We start from the raw sequence: 17,661 nt of genomic DNA on the forward strand, positions 1-17,661 counted from the left end.
AAAGGTACGTATGACTAGAGTCACTCAAGCTCTACCTGAAAGATGAAAAATAGTATAAAATATGTGAAGAGAAAGAGGGTCTTAGGGAAGATACCATCGCATATCATTCTGACTTCTGGGACCAGTCAATGGGCTAAGCCTCTTCCCCCCCACTGGGATGCCTTTGGGTGAGATTAAAACATTTGGTTATACCAAGTGTTTCCCTGAGAAAACTTAGAAATCTCTATATAGCTTCACTTTAAATCTCCAACACTTCGTATTTGCTTAACGCACTCGTAGCCTAGCAGCATTATTAATTTTCTTAGTATTTGTGTGTGTCTGGAAACCAGCAATCTTATCACCGGTCATCCAAAGAACCTGTGCATCTGTTGCTTAATGAATTGTACTATTCGTTACTCTAGCCGTGATCGTTCTCATTGAACATGACGGCCGGGGCATCCGGCAAATTAGTTACTAACAACAAATACTGATGAGTGGTTACTTCTACAACCCTTAGAAAATAAACGGTTGACCAAGCCTGAGACTAAGACTGGACTTAGCTGCACCTAGACTACTCTCGGAGAAGTTTAGAAAGCAAGGGGGTCCTGTCTGAACCTCGTGACGCAACGGTAGGGTCTCTCCCTAGCCACTCCTCAGAATCCTACCATTAATGCAACAGCTTCTTACAAAGAGCTACTACTAGATGATGTCAAATAAATTAAGGGGGTTCCTGGCACAGGACTAATAAGAACTGCTTCCCAGCTACCTACTGTTTGTCTTCATCTTGGAGGCCATACATCCGAAATCAGATGCCAAAAGTTCTCCATGTAGCCACTGAACACAGCCAACGCTTTATTTTAAAAATCACAAATGCCAGATATGACAGGGACAAATCAAAATTAGAGGATATTTCTACATTCCACATTCAGTGCTGCTTGTTGTTTGGATAACCCACAAGCCTTTAACCTCCAGTTAACTGGTGCAACTGCATTAGTTTGCATTTTGAAAAAATATCCTAGATTGAATCATGAATTAGCATAGAAAATCTTAAGAATTTATTTATCACAGGCTGCCAATTTGGGCTGCTGCTGACCTGTGCTGGTAAGGCTATTTTTTCAGGCTGCACAGTAAATTAATTCTTCAGCCTTTTCAACTCGTGGCCTTTCTGTTGAGGTTGCCAACAGACGTACCAATTAGCGCTTACTGCAATGGTAGCTTGCTTTCATAAGGAACCAGTGGGGGTCTGAAAGGGAGACTTATTTATTTATAGTAGTAAAACCCAGTTTGAAAAAAACAGATTTGATTTTGTGCGCACATTCTGGGTTTGCTTTACTTTAAATATAAAGTGAGCAATGGTTTCCTACATCCTAATCTCACCACATGCAGCAGTAAGAAACAAAAACAAGTCCACTGAAACCAATGATGGTGTGCTGGCAGGGAGAGATCCAAGCCCACTGGTTGCTTAGAAGCTGGAGGCCGCCTTCTTGTATTGGGCTAATTGGCCAGCATTCTTAATAGTAAGTCCACAAAGTGGCTTAAAACCTCGTGTTTTAATGCACCAGAGGGAGGAGGGAAGGGTGTGAAAAGCTGTTTTTCAAAGCTAAATTGATAAAACAGCTCCCCATGCAATTAAAAACCTGCAAAGCTGAATAGTTGGCTTTGGAAAGCACCAACTGTGTAATTTATCAGGCTGGTTTATAAAGGGAGAGAAGATATCTGAGGACAGGAAAGGAATTTCACAGACATTCCAACAACACATCAAAACTATAGTGCATTTTATAATTTTAACATTTATTTTTGCCCTCCTTTCCAGTGGGGGGAGCAAGAAAAGGGATGTCAGGGCTGCATCTTCAAAACTGTTTCCAAGAACAAATTAAGGAGGGGAAGGAAATAAAAAAAAACAAAACAACAAAGGACAAAAAAAAGCACGCTGCATTTTCCCTGCCTTCCCTCCTTATCAAGGGAAGAAAACCATGATGGCTCCAATATCCCACTAAGGGTACTGACATTTTTCCTAACCTTAAGTCGTGCAACTACAGCTTATGTAAAAGTCTCTGAAGAAGTCCTATGAAGAGGGCTGAGAAGACCACAGGTTTAACATAAAATTAAGCTCATGTACAAGCAATAAAAGTTGCAGGAAAAACATTTTAATAGTTTAATCCTTTAAAAATCAAATGCACACTAACAATACAGCCAAAGCATCTTTTCCCCCTCTGTTACCTCTGGCACCAGTAGCAGACCACGGACTGTGTTATGGCTGATGGGGTATGAGGTGGAGGAAAAGCAACCCCAAGCAGCCATCAGAGGTGACTGACAACCACCACTCATTAGCAACAGGGACTACTCAAATCCGTGCTTGCTGAACATACCCAGGTAGGCTACAGCTTGCGGCAGCACCAGGACGTTATTCTACAGGAGGCTGCAGGAACAGGTATGCTTTAAAATGTTAGCAGTGTCACTTGCGTTAACAAAATGTGCTGAAAAGTAACTCCTGTGCAAGAAAAGTAGACACTTTTAGAACCCGTTTCTGAATTGACTTTAATTTAAATCCTAGACTTTAAACACCCTTCAGCAGCATTTGAATTGACAGCAACTTGCTTAGGCTTATTTTGTTCAAGACTCCGAGATATGCTTTGGAGAAAAATGCTGCAAAAAAAACATAGAAAGGGAAATTTGTGGGGTGTTTATTCCTTTGACAAAACCAAGTCAGAAAGACTGCAACCTGCACTGATTTGGCAAATATTTTGGACAGAATTATTTTTAAAATTGCATTTGACTCAAACAGTTTGATGGGGAAATTGAAAACACATACAGGGCCTTTTTGTGCTGAAGTGACTCAGGAGCATTTTAAGTCCCAGCGAGTCCCCATGTCACTAAAGCATTTAACAACACTTGACTAGCAGCATAACCCATATTTAGAGACATTCAGAACCCAGCTGTCATCTTGGGCATCTAAATAAATTGATCAGCTGTGGGCACAGATATCAAGAAGCACATACAGACTTGGAGTCTTTATGCTCATTGCTAACAGAAGACTATCATAAGCTGCATAGATGTCTATTTATTTTATGGTACAGAAATAGCTTTGGTTGGTGCAATACACCTTCTGTTACAGACTCAGAAATAGGCCCACTAACACAACTGTGATGTCTCGTGTTAGCAAATATGATCAATGCAAGCAAAAACACCAAATCCTTTGTGGGAAAGGGCCATTTATTTGTTCTTTTGTATAGTGCAGGAGATTTCAGTTCATAACTGAAGTTTCGGGGTACAATAAAAACACATAAAAAAACCGCTTCAAGAGGTCTGCAAGACTCCAGTGTGGATATATCCAGGATAACACTATGCTCACCACCAGCAATTACAAAATTTTATCAGAATGCTTGAATAAGGAGCACAATGCTGCCCAGTCCTTCGCAGATGGCTGGTGAGGGAGAATGCCTTCAGACTCCTGGCTAATTGGGTCACTGTTTACCTATGCTGAACATTCAGATTTACTGAACTTCCTCTTAAGGGCTTTACAAAGGAGTTTGAGAAGGTTAAAAATCCTGCTTCGTGTCCCTAGGGACCTGCAAAAGGAAAGCAGGATGAACACATCCCATCCACCCACACTCACTCACGTTTCTCAGTGGTAGCAGTAACAACTCAAATCAGCGCATCTCCTGTTTAATGGTTGTGCTAAATTATTGCAGAAAAGGTATAAGGTCTCTGATAGTAAGAGGTGCAAGTTGCTGCAGACCTTCTTGATGTGTGAAATCACACGTAGCTGCTCTAGATGAACCTAGTTATGCCAGGCTGCACTTAACACAAAATGCTGTGATGCCTTTAATTGGGCTAGTAAGTGCAACTGACTGTAAATAATTACAGTGTGGTCCTCAGGGATGATCATTAGTAGCTACAGGCATGGAGACCCCGTTGGCCACATTCATCATAGCACCTAATTCTGCAGTTCACAGGTATTTACCAGGGATGTGTTTTGTCCAGCCCTATCTTCAGCACTTGAAGGTGGGAGGGGTATAAAAAACTTCCAATTCCCCACACATCTTTTTAATACTACACTCTATTAATGCATTGGCCATCTGACTATGCAATTAAAGCATCACTGAAATAATTCTCCCTCTAGTCAAAGAGCTTCTTAGGAACACCTGATTGATAGTATGCTAGAAAAACTCCAAGTCACGTGTATGCTGCATGGTGACACTGGGTTTTAAGTACTTGCTAATTCCAGACCAGTGTTGAAATCTCCTTACTTATTCTTAGTTACACAGAAGTATATTCTGAGTTCTGGACATATTTAGCACATCTCTTTCAACCTGGTTTTTTTATTAATACATAATTTTTAGAAAAACCTTTTCAATCCTAAGCTACCAAGGTTAAAACAAATAAGATGCCCTCTGTTTTTACCTCCTAATATTCATAAGGTGACTCCATTAGCACATTTAAGAAGCGCTAGGAGAAGTTCTTTTAATCATGGAGATAACTGTTTATGATAGTTGTCTGTCGTTAATTAGTTTGCAAGCCTTACACTCTCTGCTGAGGATGCCCAGAGAGGATTCTTACAAACACAGATCTTTTACACATGTACAAGCTGGATTCTGTATGCAGGCATACCGCTACCACCTGAATATAAATAAAATGCCCCAAATATTCAAGCTGCATTTAAAATTGAGTTGTTCTGGCAAGGAACGTTCTTTATCCCAATTCTGAGCAGCTGGAACTTGTTATCAGGAGATTGCAACAGCCTGATTCAGACATTTGATTTACTTTTAAACAGCATTTGCCAAAGTACTTCTGTACCTTTGCACAGATGCCCCTCCTCTCCAAACAGGTCATGCAATATTGTTAGCCCTAAAACTGTATTATTTGTGTTTTAGAAAATATTTTTTAAAACCCTAAAAACTGAACAGAGCCCTGTTCAGAATTATAACTAACTTGAATTTACTATAAAATTTGATTGTAGTTGTGTGTATTCATCTATTTTTAGTCTGACTTCCTAATGGAATAAGGCTTGCAGAGCCAACTGCCGATTTCTTTTCCCTCTTCCCCCGCCCAAATAGATGACTGGACTCCTTTGCCCATTTACAAACTCAAAAAATGGTGAAGTTTTCAAATATGACTAAATCTCTGTAAATATACAGAAAGCTCAGGCTAGACAGGACACTTATCCCTAACCATTATGCACAAAGAGCGAAAGGAAGGAAATTCAGCAGTTAGATTTCTGTTTGGCAGCCATCATTCAGCCAAACTAGCGTGCATACAGCTCCCGAGGAGCAGTAGCCCATGCTGTTGCTTGCACACCGGGGTGCATGGAAATGTGGGGGAAGGAAGGATTTGGGTAACGAAGGAAAACGCCTGAGCAAACCAGGCTTCATCAGTTCTGCTACTTGTGTTTTGGTTTTCAGACCAGCCGTTAATCTCCGGTCCCACTTTCATTAGGACAAATAATTCAGTGAACACAGTGACAAAACACCAGCCAGTCACCTGCTTCAGTGGATCAAATCCCTAGACATTTCATTGGGAAAAGGAAATTCATTATGGTATGTTTTTCAAACTAGTCTTATGAGCAAGCCTTTAAAAAAAGGCATTTTGGAGCTAACTCCTGCTGACTTGAAGGGAAGCAGGATTTCAGACACCATGCAGAGACCCTCCGCTGTTCAGCTGTGAGCACGCAGCCCGCCTCCAGAGCCCTAACCTTCAAATCTATGCCCATGAAAACGAACATCTCACCCAGCTGCAACTGCCAGCACAGCAGGAAGAGGAGACAGAAGCTGTGGATCACCCAACATAACAGATTCCACCCTGAGACACAAAGAATTGGTAGAACCAGCTACATAGCTGAAACAACTGACATCCTAAGTGAGCAAAGTGGTTAACGCACTGTTCCACTTAGCATACAGGAGGACGACGTGGCTAGAACAGCTTTCTGAAGGCAATACCTCTGGGCAAGCCACTGCATTTTATTGCTCAAGCTAAAACTTCAAGTCATGAAAAAATCATCCCAATGTATTCTCAGTCGAACAGTAAGCAGTATCACTACCAGCTCTGCATCAGTATTCAAAAGTCCTGGGGACTTTCTGAACTTAGATCAAGTTTTGGCATACTTCAGCACAACAGGTAATGACCATCACCCCTTACATTGCCAGAGAACAAACCGCGGCAGAGGAGCGAAAATGCTCAAAATGACACATCAGCAGCCATGAACAAGGGCTCAGGAGCTCAGGATTCTCAGGTTGAGTTGCTCAATCAACCAGAGCTCTGCTTTGAAAGCAAACAACACAGACAACAAGCTGAAATGGGAAATCATGTAAAATGATGAGTCCTCAGACTATTTAAGCATTATTACAAACTTCAGTTATGTTTTGACTCAGCCTACAATGTATCTCTTCCAGCAACACATCTCCATCCTAAACCTGAAGTCAGCAACTTCACAAACATTTCAAGCCTTGTGTATTTAACAAGCATCACAAATAAGAAAAGTCTGGACTTTTGAGTTCATGGCTCTCTGAAACTTCCACAGAAAATCACCATTGGTTTTGCTAGCACGCATTTGGCTAAGAGTACAGAACAGAAAAAAAACACTTACATGGTGCATGGAACATCACCAGCACAGATGAATGATCTTTTATAAACTTGTCAAAGTCCTCATCCGTCAGGTGATAAACTACATTTTCTTCATCTGCCCAGGGAGTCTCTGGAGCCTGTGGCTGAGGTGCCTGTGGGCTACAAGAAAAACAGACACAGCTAAAAAACAGCTCTTAAGCAGTCATTTTGGCAGGTCCGACAGCGAGGAACCACTTTGTGCAAACGTTCATATGACACACAAACCGTACCCAACAGCTTCCATAATTGTACACACCCAGAACTCGTAAGTGCTGAAACTCATAAAACTGGAGGAGAAGTAAAAAAAAAATCCTCAAGAAGCCCATGAAGACAGACCAGCAGCAGAAGGGGATGGAGTGAGGAGATAACCAGACTGCTTGGTTATTACATTATAGAAATCAGGTGCATTTTCTGTTACTCTTTTGTTCCTCTCCTCAGCAGGACGCTCCCTTGCTCACAGCATTCCCTCTTCAGAGTTCACAGGAGCCATTGCAAATGAAAGTAAAAAGTAGCAAGCAGAAACAGCCAATCTAACCAGTCACCTTGAATACTGACAGCATGATTAGGGCTGACAGAGAAAGAAGGAGGTGCAGTGTTGGGACCATGAGCTAGCTACACAGACCATTTCCCCAGGAATATTCAGTTTTACCCTGAACAACCCTGTGACCTGGGGAAGCATCATTATGTCCTCACCCAGCAATGCACTTGTAGGCCTAATTCAGAAAAGCTACTCAACTGCATGCTTAACCTAAAAGATAAATGACATGTTATACTGACTTCACTATGATTGCACATGAGTTTAACCATCTTTGATGGATCAGAGCCAGAGAGACTACTCGAAGACACAGTGGCAAATCTGGAAACTGAACCCAAGCTCCTCTGGACCAGTTCAGTGCTCATCATCATCCCACTAAACAATTGTTCTTGACTTTTATTAATGTACATTAAAAAGAACTTGGCAGAGGTGAATTAAACTATGCTAATTGACAGTTTGTTTATTAAAGCAGTGTTCACATAAAGGACACCCAAACATACAAACATTTGGAGCCACGCTTTGAAGCTATTTCATCCTTGCCAGTTGTAGTAATGAGTTCCAAATACCCCCAAAATTCCCCGAATTCTTTGGCAAAGTACAGGTCTGGATGTGACCCCCATCTCTGGTGAAAGCAGATTTACTATTTTTGATTAAAATGTATTATTGTGTTAGCTGCCTGGAACAAGGAATGGCAAATGGACGATAACTCATTTATCCTGCCTTGCTCATTTCTAGGCTGAAAGCCTACTTTGATAAAAAAAGCAGTAGAGATACACACAGATTCAGATAGCAAATTCTGTTGATGTAAGCAATGGGTGTGATCCAAGAATATTAAGCAATCCATGCAAAACTGTGATGCACACCTCTGCTGTTGCTTATATGATAAATGAACCAAAAAAACACCAAAGATCTGAGCTGCACTCGGCCCAGCAGCCAAGAGAAAAAGAGGCAGGTCTCCGTCCATAAGAGTTTACTCTCTAAAAGCTTAGCAGATAATCAGTTTGCTTGTTGACAAACCTGTAATCGAGCAATAATCTGCAGGTATCCTGGTGAAGTGAAGACTTTCCAGAAAACACCATGACACAATGAATTTGGGCTGAGCAGGCAGAGCATGATGAACACAGACATAGTGGCTACAAAGCACTGGGAGAACACTGCGTTTAGCAGGGCCTGGCATGACCTATTTCAGTAAGGAATTAGTAAAGCAGGGCACAGGATGGTTATTCAAATAGCCCAATTTAAAATGCTGTGCCTGCTAATAAGCCTACACAGGAGTTGGTAAGAAGCAACCTCACGGCCTGGAGGAATCAACAAGCAAAATCTAAAATGTCATTTATAACAGACAAGGCACATCCAACGCCTGAAAACCAAAAATAGGATGACAGAAGTCTGGAAGAGTTATCAAGAGCTAATTAAATTAAGAGCAGAGAACAAGTTCTTGATTTAACTGATTAGCTAGTGCTAAGGAAGGGCCTGAGAGGAGCCCATAAAAACAGCAAGACAAACTAGGCAGCTACTGAAGGCAGCAAGAAGCTGTCTGCCTTGCCTACCATCCAGGCTGATACAGCTGTGTATCAAGAATTAAAAAAAAAAATAATTGAGGTATGTACAAGATAGCATCTCTTGAGTTAATAATGCTCTGTGTTGGAATAAGGCTGTATGATGGTGTCTATCACCTCATTAGAACATCTGAAACTCTGTGAGATAGTAGCCAGTGCCTATTAGGAAGATTAGAGAGGTTAAGTATCCATAAGACTGATACATTAGCACGCTTCAGCATAAGAAAGAAGAACCCTCAGTAAGTAGTAAAAGGAAAGGTGCTAGAGCGCTCCAAACCAGCTCTTTTTCTGAGAGAAAAGAATATGGAAAACATCTTTTCAATAATTTAAATCATTCTAACTTTCATTAAGTTATATCATGCCTTCCCTCCAAAAACGACCACATTCAGCACTTCACCAGTAACATTTAGAGGGAAAAAACAGAGAATGGGGAGAAGGAAAACAGTTGCCTTTCTGCAGTGTGTGCCTAGTGTCCACAAAAAATAGGTCACTTCATATGGCTCAATGTCTGCTGGATTCTCTTTTGAGAATCTATGATGACAGCACATGCATGCACGGTAGAAAACCACATTGGATTTCCTCACTATGGGCTGCCATGCACACTCTGGCACTGCCGCGGTCCCTGCTCCGCAGAGCAATGTCTCACATCAGAGCGACTTCCTGACATGATTTTAATATTATAGTGTTCTGAAATACAGCCTATACACCCTGCAGCTATCTAATTACACTCTTCGGCTTTCCTAAAGACCTTGCCATACCATTTGACTACTTGCACTGCAGATTCCTCAGAGTAATATAGTATCATGCATGTAGCAGATTTACCCTGTATACAGTTTTAATTGCAACATCAATTACTGGCAAAAATCAAGTATGCATGATTCTCAACCTGTTTTCCTTAAAAGTTGTACTTATTATACAAAACAGGGGCAAGAAGTCTACTGCTCAGATTGTCTTTTGGGAAACCAATAAGCATGCACTAACACTAAGTGAGGACAAACAGCTGTCTTTAGCTCTGGACTGCTGAAATATCAGCCAAAGCCCACAGTGGCTTGTTAGCAGAGATTATCATTGGAAAGAGCTTGCAGCTGTTCTGCTTTGCCTCCAGTAGCTGTGTTCACTTGCTGTCACAGTACTGATATAAAGGCACTGTGTATTACAGGGATTATCTGGATATTATGTGGGCAGACAGGGGAAAAAAAAACACCTCAAACATCTAATGTTTCACATGTGGTAGCCAAGAGATAACTACATCCCTGCAAAACTGAAAAGCATAATAAAGTGCAGGTGATGAAGTCATATCCTTGCTCCAAGGGCTGATCACCTCCTCAGAATTGCTGGAGTTGCCATCTTGATCATTCATATCTGAAGGCTTAATGGACTAAATGAGGCTTAAAGACTATAGCTAAATTCCTCCTCTTTGATCCACCGTACATGCCTGCAGCGTTTGTACCTCCTGTTGCTAACAGGAATGCTGCTGTCACTCCATTTGTGGGTTCCCAATCCTGAAGCACCTCGCCTACCACTGCTGAAGGCTCTGGGCTGCCTGCAACCATACACGTCCCCAGCATAGCCACACTGGTAAGGTAATGCACATTTATTCTGAGCCAATTTTGCCAAGCCACATTATCACAATAGTTTGCAACTGTCTGTTCCTTCCCATGCATTTGTATCCTTTTAACTTCATTTCATGATTATTTCCATGGGTGTGTATAATAAACACAGGAGAGTTACAAAGATGACATAATGCCCGAGAGCCGGGGCTAACTGCTAACGGCATTTCTCCATCACCAGACTATTTCAGCTCTCTCCAGCTGCTCTATCAGCTTCAGTGACGATGTGCTGATTTGCACCAGCTGAAGAGCAACTATACACACACACACTTTTTCTATTTTTCTCTCTCAACTGCAAGTCCCATAGGCTCATTCAGCACCCAAAATATTTATGACTGCAAATAGCTCTCTTTAGGTAGAACAAGATGCTTTCAACACCACTTCATGTCATGACAGGAATCACAGACTTTGCAAAAATAACTAGCAATCCAGGGTGCCTTGATCTCCTGTTTGTCTCTGCATGACACTCTAAAGGCTCCAGCTAAAGCCTAAAGAACCAATGAGGACTGTGCACTCAGTATATACATTTTTAATAAAACAACAGTCAGACCTTTTTCAACATATTAAGTTCAGACACCCAAGATCACTGGAAATTTAAGTTGGCATTTTTAACAAAGCTAAGATCTATGTATCTGCATTTATTTTGGTTCACAGACAGTCTCCTACTACAGATTAAATGTAATTGTAAAATGCGAGGCATTTGCTAAAAAACAAACATTAGGCAATCTCTCTGTACTAGTTTAGCCAATCTCAGTGGGGAAGTTTTGTTTGCTCTTCTGAGCAGAGGGAATGAGGGAGAGATGGCTGTTCCTAAATCATTACATTCTGTAAATAATGAAGAGTACATAGAAGGTGGAGTGCATACAGTTTAATGCCTTACTTTTTCAGCCACTCTGCTATATCTGCTGCAGTAGCACCATAGTTCTCGAAGTGGAACAGGAACTTTCCTTTCCTGTTAAAGCAACAAAACAAGGTTTAGTCACTGCCCTGGAAGATAAGAACATGCAATTATAGTCGAGTGCATGATTTCTAAAGTAGTAGCAAAACATAACTGACTCAAAATAGCAGATTGTAGGATATCCCCGGACATTGTATTCTTCCTTTATCCTTTCAAATTCAGCAGAGTAAACATTCATCCCTGCAAGAACCTGAAAAAAACAGAGCATAATTGTATTGATTCTTACAATGCAGCAAGAACATTACAACTTTTTTTTAAAAGAGTTAAGTAAAACCAACTTAAGCTCTGGGCAGATTCTGATTTCATTCATATTGCTGTAAAGCAAGGGGATCTCTGAAGTTTTTCTGATTTTGTGCAAGGGGGAACAGACCAATATTTGCGTCTAGCTCACAGAAAGCACACACCAATCAGCTTGTCAACATCCTCCTTGCTCTGGAAGCATCTCTGTTTCTGTTTATTCACCCACTAATGGAAGTACCTAAAGGGAGTTCTCAATTGCGCTACTTGTGCTCTCTTTGCGTATTTGGATTTTAAGCTACAAGTCTAACTAGATTTTTTTTCTTCTTCTTCTGCAAGTATATGGCTTGGTTTGCAACCAAACATTAGCTAGGACACAAGAAGTTCCACCCTAACCTCTCTGGTTTCCACTCGAGCAATGAATTTAACAAACTCAGCTAATGCCCAGAAGCTCTAACCAACCAAGCACTGGCGTTATCCCAGTTCAGAAATGCACTTACTGAACGGCAAGGGGAAATCAGCATTAGGTTGATGTGAAAGCAAAATGTGCCCTATTTCCACGAGCCCAGGAAACGCCACATGGCATATAAATGCTTTAAATATGTTAAATTACCTGACTGATAGAGTATAACGAGAGTTAAGAATTAACCATGTCCTACAGATACCAAAAAGAGGGGCACAGATGCACAGTAACTTTTCAGACTAGGAAGTGAAACAAAAAGCCTCTCCTTCCCTTTCCTTACCTCTATCCCAGCCCATCCTCCACCTCCAGAGCCCTTTACCCCAAGCTTCCGGCTCAGGGCTCCTATGACTTATCCTGTGCCCTCTCTAATTGTCTTCCAAAAATTTCTGACCTGAGAATTTGAAGATGGGACTGATTCTGAGTTCTGTGGGTATGGGACTCACATGGAGGTTGTTCTGTCAAACCTTCAGCCAGCGAATTGCTGAGATACCATTTCATGATTAACTTAGTTTTAATGGCATTGACGGCTTAAATCATTTTAACAGCAGGGTCTTAATCCAAACCTCTCCTCCTTCCCCCTCCAAAAACAGGATTTTCTCCTTCCAGCTGAAATACCACATCAGAATTTAATACCAGGTTCCTGAGTGCAGCAAACTTCACAGACCAACCAAATGTGCTCAGAGCCAGCATGAAATAAATCTTAAAGCAGAAAATCCTTGTTTGAAGGTCAACCTTTTCTAAGAATGTGCTGGAAATTCGCAAAAAGATACTTTGTTTTCTCTCCCCTATTCTGAGAAAGGATAAAGGAAGGGTAACTGAGAAGAGTACAGAAATAGGGTTTATACTGGCTGGCCAAGTCTCTTATTTTGAATTTTCTTTGTAGTTCCAACAACCAGATTGACTTAATTCATACGATATTATCTAGACCCAATTCTCCCCTTCCCTCACCTGCTATGTCATCATTTGAGGGTAGGTAAATGCAATAGGATCAAGGCAGTCATTGATTAATGGACCTGGTTCTTGCTTTATAAAGCAACTCCCTCAAAACAACAGTCTACCAGATTTCACATTTGCCATAAACTTTCAGAGGACTTCCTAGGTTTTAAACAGGTGTTCCCAGCCATTTCAGGTACTCTGCTACAATTTCACTGTGTCTACCCAGCCTGCAGTTATTGATACAAGTCAGTGACTTGGATTCATTCTGATGTTCCTATGTTATATGAAGCATAAATAGCAAAAAGCCTATTACAATAGGATTTGGTTTTAATTACAAAAGTAACAGCTTTAGCTGGCCTATAATCACAGAATTATATAATATCAGTCTGTCAGGGACTATCAAAATATACCTACTACCCAAAGCCAGGATCCTCCCTCTATTCCTAAGCTGCTCCTGCCAGATATTTAGCTAATTTACTTTTAGCAAATGACTCAATGACCCTGACTTCAATTTAAGTCCATTACCTCTTGTAAGAGCCACAGCAGACAAAGACCAGTTTATTCCTTCACCTCTGCAGTGATATTTGACATATTTCAACACTTACCTGCTCTCTACCAAGCTACCTATAACCCAAACCGACTCTGAACCTTTCCTAGCTGGCCATGTCTTCCAGGCTTCTGACCATTCCTGATCCACTGTAACCCCTCCCTTGCTTCACAGTTTTCTTGATGGGATTGCTCCAAAATCGTTACCTCACACCACTACTTGAAGCCTTCCTAGAGCCAAGTTTAATGAAGAGATTAAACAAAGGCTTCCTTTATTTGATAACTGAAATAAGTGTAGGAACTTTATGCTTCCGAAGTTTCATGTTTTTACAAAAAAAAAAAAAAAAGAAAAAAAAAAGACTAGCACCAAAGGAGGAAAGCACTTAAGCATATGATCAAGCCAGTCTTTACCGAGTAAAGCACTCTGGCACACTCATGAAGTCCACGGACCTTAAGGAGATGTTGAAGCACTTTGCTGACCACCAGGTCCTCCCTGCACTGGGGCCATAGCGCATCAGAAACAGTCACTCACCAGAGCCCACCTTACCCACAAACCATGGGAATCTCTTGTTCCAAGGATAAAATAAGCCATCCTCTTCCGATTCAGAGCCCCTTTTTTCCTTCTGCACTGGGTGTAATGGAGTTGCAAGATCTAAACCGAATGTAACGCTGAAAATGCCACTGTGCCTTCCTCTCAGTAACAGTACTGGGACAAGAAACAGCTAGTCCCAAGAGAACACAGCAGCCAGTGACAGGTACAGTTCACCTTTTCATTTTTATGACCTATTAAATAGGCAATACTGTACTTCATTTTCCTGCTACATAATAGCAATAATAGCTTTTGAGCCTGGCACATCCTGACAGCTAATGACAGGTCAGATTAAAAGGCCAAACCTTCAGCTCATCCAAACCAATCATAAACTTTCCAGCAAAGTCTGATCTGGAGGTCAACATTGCTCTAAAGGTACCCCACGGATAATTTATGACAGGTGCAGTGCAGTTAACTTCAGAAATGGCAACCTGTGTACACATCCCACTCACGAAGCCAGTTAGGTCAAATTTAGACCAACAGACTGATTTTTGTGAAAGACACAGGTGCCAGTGGCATAACCGGACTTTCCTCTGAACAGATGCTGCACTAAAAACACTCCAGTGCAAAAAGCACCCCTGACCTGAGCTGCCCCAAGCACAGGCACTGCCAGGCTCAGAGCTGTGCCACAGCCCTGTCACTCGGCTGTGCAGGATTAGCCTGGATCTACAGAAACCATTTCCAAATGAGGAAGGAAATAATCAAACTAGAATAGATCTGGAGTTTAAATTCTATGGTCTGAATTTAATAAAACAAGCTGCACGTGGACAAGGAAGGAATTACTGCAGGAGAACACAGCATTCTGCAGCATGCCTCCTCTCTGGTACTACCTCTGTAGGTGATTCTTCACATTCCTAATTCCTGCCCACCCCACACCCCACAGTGTACCCGCCGCGCAAGATAGGAGTGCCTTCCCAAAGGCCACAGCACACACTCCACCAAGGGGAGAGGGCATTAGAGTGCTGCCTGGTCAGGCAAAAACGCTCTCGAAAACATCTTCAGGGGTTGTACGGTGTCCTAAATAAACCTGAATAACTCCCACTCGTTTCAGCCCTAAGCAAACAAGGATTTAGAGAAAAAACAGTTCTGAAAAACAACTATTTGTGAGGACATAAGGGAACCTGACAGTACTCAGTGCTTACGAGCAGCAATGGCCAGAGCTGCCCTAGCAATGAACTGCAGTGCTTCGCCTTTTCCTCATCACATGCCATCTCTCCTCAGCAAACCTGTAAACTCAACAGTGAAATGATCCAACAGGTAGTATCAGATTAAACCCAGCTAAAGCCATGAAGCAACAATCCTATTTCTTTGTCACTCATGTTTTATTGGTATCATATAAAATTATATATTAAGCACATTATAAAACCTTGACTTGAGAAGTGCCTTCAACTTGCTCAGAGAGATCAATACACCCCATTAGTGCAAACAGGTAGTTAAACTATCATGACTGCTGTTGATGGATTTTATTAACATCAAAACTTATTTTCATTTCAATCTGGTATGAATGCTAACTTTGTTGGCAGAGCTATATTAAAACAATAGGATTTTATTAATGCTTATGCTTTGTGGCTAAGAGGAGGCTCAGTAGCTAAAGTAAGGAAATCCCCCTCCCACAACACTGTGATTGTCCACTAAAAAGTGGATTAATTATTACTGTAAGAGCATCCATCCCTGATCCCTCTATGAAACATCAGGCCAAAAACCTGATCAAACCCACTATGGCAAACATTTAATTGTCTTTACCAGCATGTACACTCATCAAACTCACAAGTAAGAAGCTAAACATAAAACTACCTAGTGTCAGAGCCCATTTTTCCACGGCAAGAACTACACTGGATTTACAGGGCAAGTGAGTTAACACCTTGTTCCCCAAACCTTTAAAAAGAATAACAACCAAGAGAGAATCCTGAAGGGATCTGGAACAGAGTTATTGACTTCTGGTTTATCTGGACTTGCTTAAAAATTCCCCACTTTGATAAGTATTTGTTGTTTTAAATACTCAAAAGAAAAAGTGTTAAAAAGATTTTTAAAAACTTTATAGAAATCTTATCTTCTCACTTACATATTTACCCTTCAGTTCTGTGGCTGCCTGCTGGTAAGATGGCATCATTCTCTTACAAACACCACACCCTGATAAAAAAGAAATTGTTTAAGTAGTACACCAACAACTCTATTCACACTGTTCTACAGGATCTATGTCCCAAAGCATATGAAACTACATTTTTTAATATACAGAAAAATTTGAAACAAAATTCCTTATCTATTTCACTAAATTATTAGATTATTAGTTTCTAAGGGTGTTGCTTCTTCTTATATGAAGTTATTTTATGCATTTTTTAATGCTGTTCATTTTTCATACTCATTTCTCATCCCAATTTTGGAAACAGTAACACCATCTTATATTCCTCAGGCTCTGAGCTGAGCCCAGAGGAGAACTTAAGATGAAACTCACATTTCAAAAGTCAATGGAAGATGTCATTCTTGCTTAACAAGTCTTTGAAATTCATTTGAGACATTTCCTAAACACATTAAAACAGACATCAAAAGGTAAACAGTGCTCTGTTAATTGAAAAGACATAACTCAGAAAAAGCACCAGCCCTTGTAAGATACAATAACTTCATGTGCTGAGGAAAAGACAAAAAGCAAATGAGGAAGACTATCAATGTGCAGCTGGAGCGTGCCAAGAGCTGTTTGATGACGTTCTGTAGTACTAAGCAGATTAGCACTAAACCATCTTGCAAGCACCAGGTTTCACTCCTGCGAAGTAAAACACGTGCATGCACATGGGAAGGGGCAGGAGTGCAGACAACATGAAGGAAAGCAAGCTGTGGCCAAGGATTTCAGACATTTTATGTGGAAACTGTTGGGTCCACCATGGGACAGTACTCAACATTTTTATTCTGGTGAAGAGACAAGAGTTTTGAAAATATCTTCCAGAAAGCAGGAACACATTTTGTAGCCACTGGTTTATGATCACATCAGCATGCCTGGAAAGAACACCCTTTAATCAGAGGAAAGAGAGCTCTTGTTTCTGTGGTCTTCCCACCTTTGATGTCTTTGCTCAAATTGCCAGCGAGTTTGTTAAATTAGTGCTGGTCAAAATGACAATTTCTTGGTGGGCACGGACCACTCATCTGAGGCCCACTGAGGTCTTGCAGCTTCATCCAAACCACTGGACAGACATCAAAAGATATGAGTTGTTAAACCATCTTCTGTATCCTCTGTTTCTTCTCTCTCCAGCAGCCTCAGGCCCTGAATTCCCCCAGCGACCAATCTCTCTCCCCCACCCTCTTACCACTCCCGGGACTCCCTCCTGGAGCACAGGCACATACCAGCCACCTCCACCCAGCCATCCCCCCCCAGCCCTTCTGCTGCCTCAAACTCGCTGCTCACGAACCCACTTCAGTATAACCTCTCCTGCCCATGTGTTTCTGGGTTATACTGTTCAGGACACTGTCAAGCCACATATATCCACATATATTCCTATACAGGCATAAAAGGGTAACCTCGAAAAACTAATTTTCTTCTGTTCTTTCTTGTATTTTGACTCAAAAGGAGGGGCTTAATTAAACACATATTAGTGTTTCCACTAGCTCATTTTTAAAGCCCTGTTTTCAATGACATTATAACAGCTCCTTTTTGTTGCCA

At 41.2% G+C, this 17,661-nt stretch overlaps 1 protein-coding gene across 1 annotated transcript in view; it reads right to left on the minus strand.

Annotated features, from left to right (window-relative positions):
- PDIA5 (protein disulfide isomerase family A member 5) overlaps window positions 1-17,661 on the minus strand; it is a 102,817-nt gene that overhangs the window by 45,568 nt on the left and 39,588 nt on the right. The window contains exons 8-11 of the mRNA XM_064451215.1: window positions 16,075-16,142; window positions 11,340-11,431; window positions 11,164-11,235; window positions 6,563-6,699 (exon numbers count right to left, since the gene is read on the minus strand). Of these exons, the coding sequence (XP_064307285.1) occupies window positions 6,563-6,699; window positions 11,164-11,235; window positions 11,340-11,431; window positions 16,075-16,142 (369 nt within the window). The remainder of the gene's footprint in view (window positions 1-6,562; window positions 6,700-11,163; window positions 11,236-11,339; window positions 11,432-16,074; window positions 16,143-17,661) is intronic.

This window comes from Phalacrocorax carbo, chromosome 5, assembly GCF_963921805.1.
Source record: "Phalacrocorax carbo chromosome 5, bPhaCar2.1, whole genome shotgun sequence".
NCBI classification, from domain to species: Eukaryota; Metazoa; Chordata; class Aves; order Suliformes; family Phalacrocoracidae; genus Phalacrocorax; species Phalacrocorax carbo.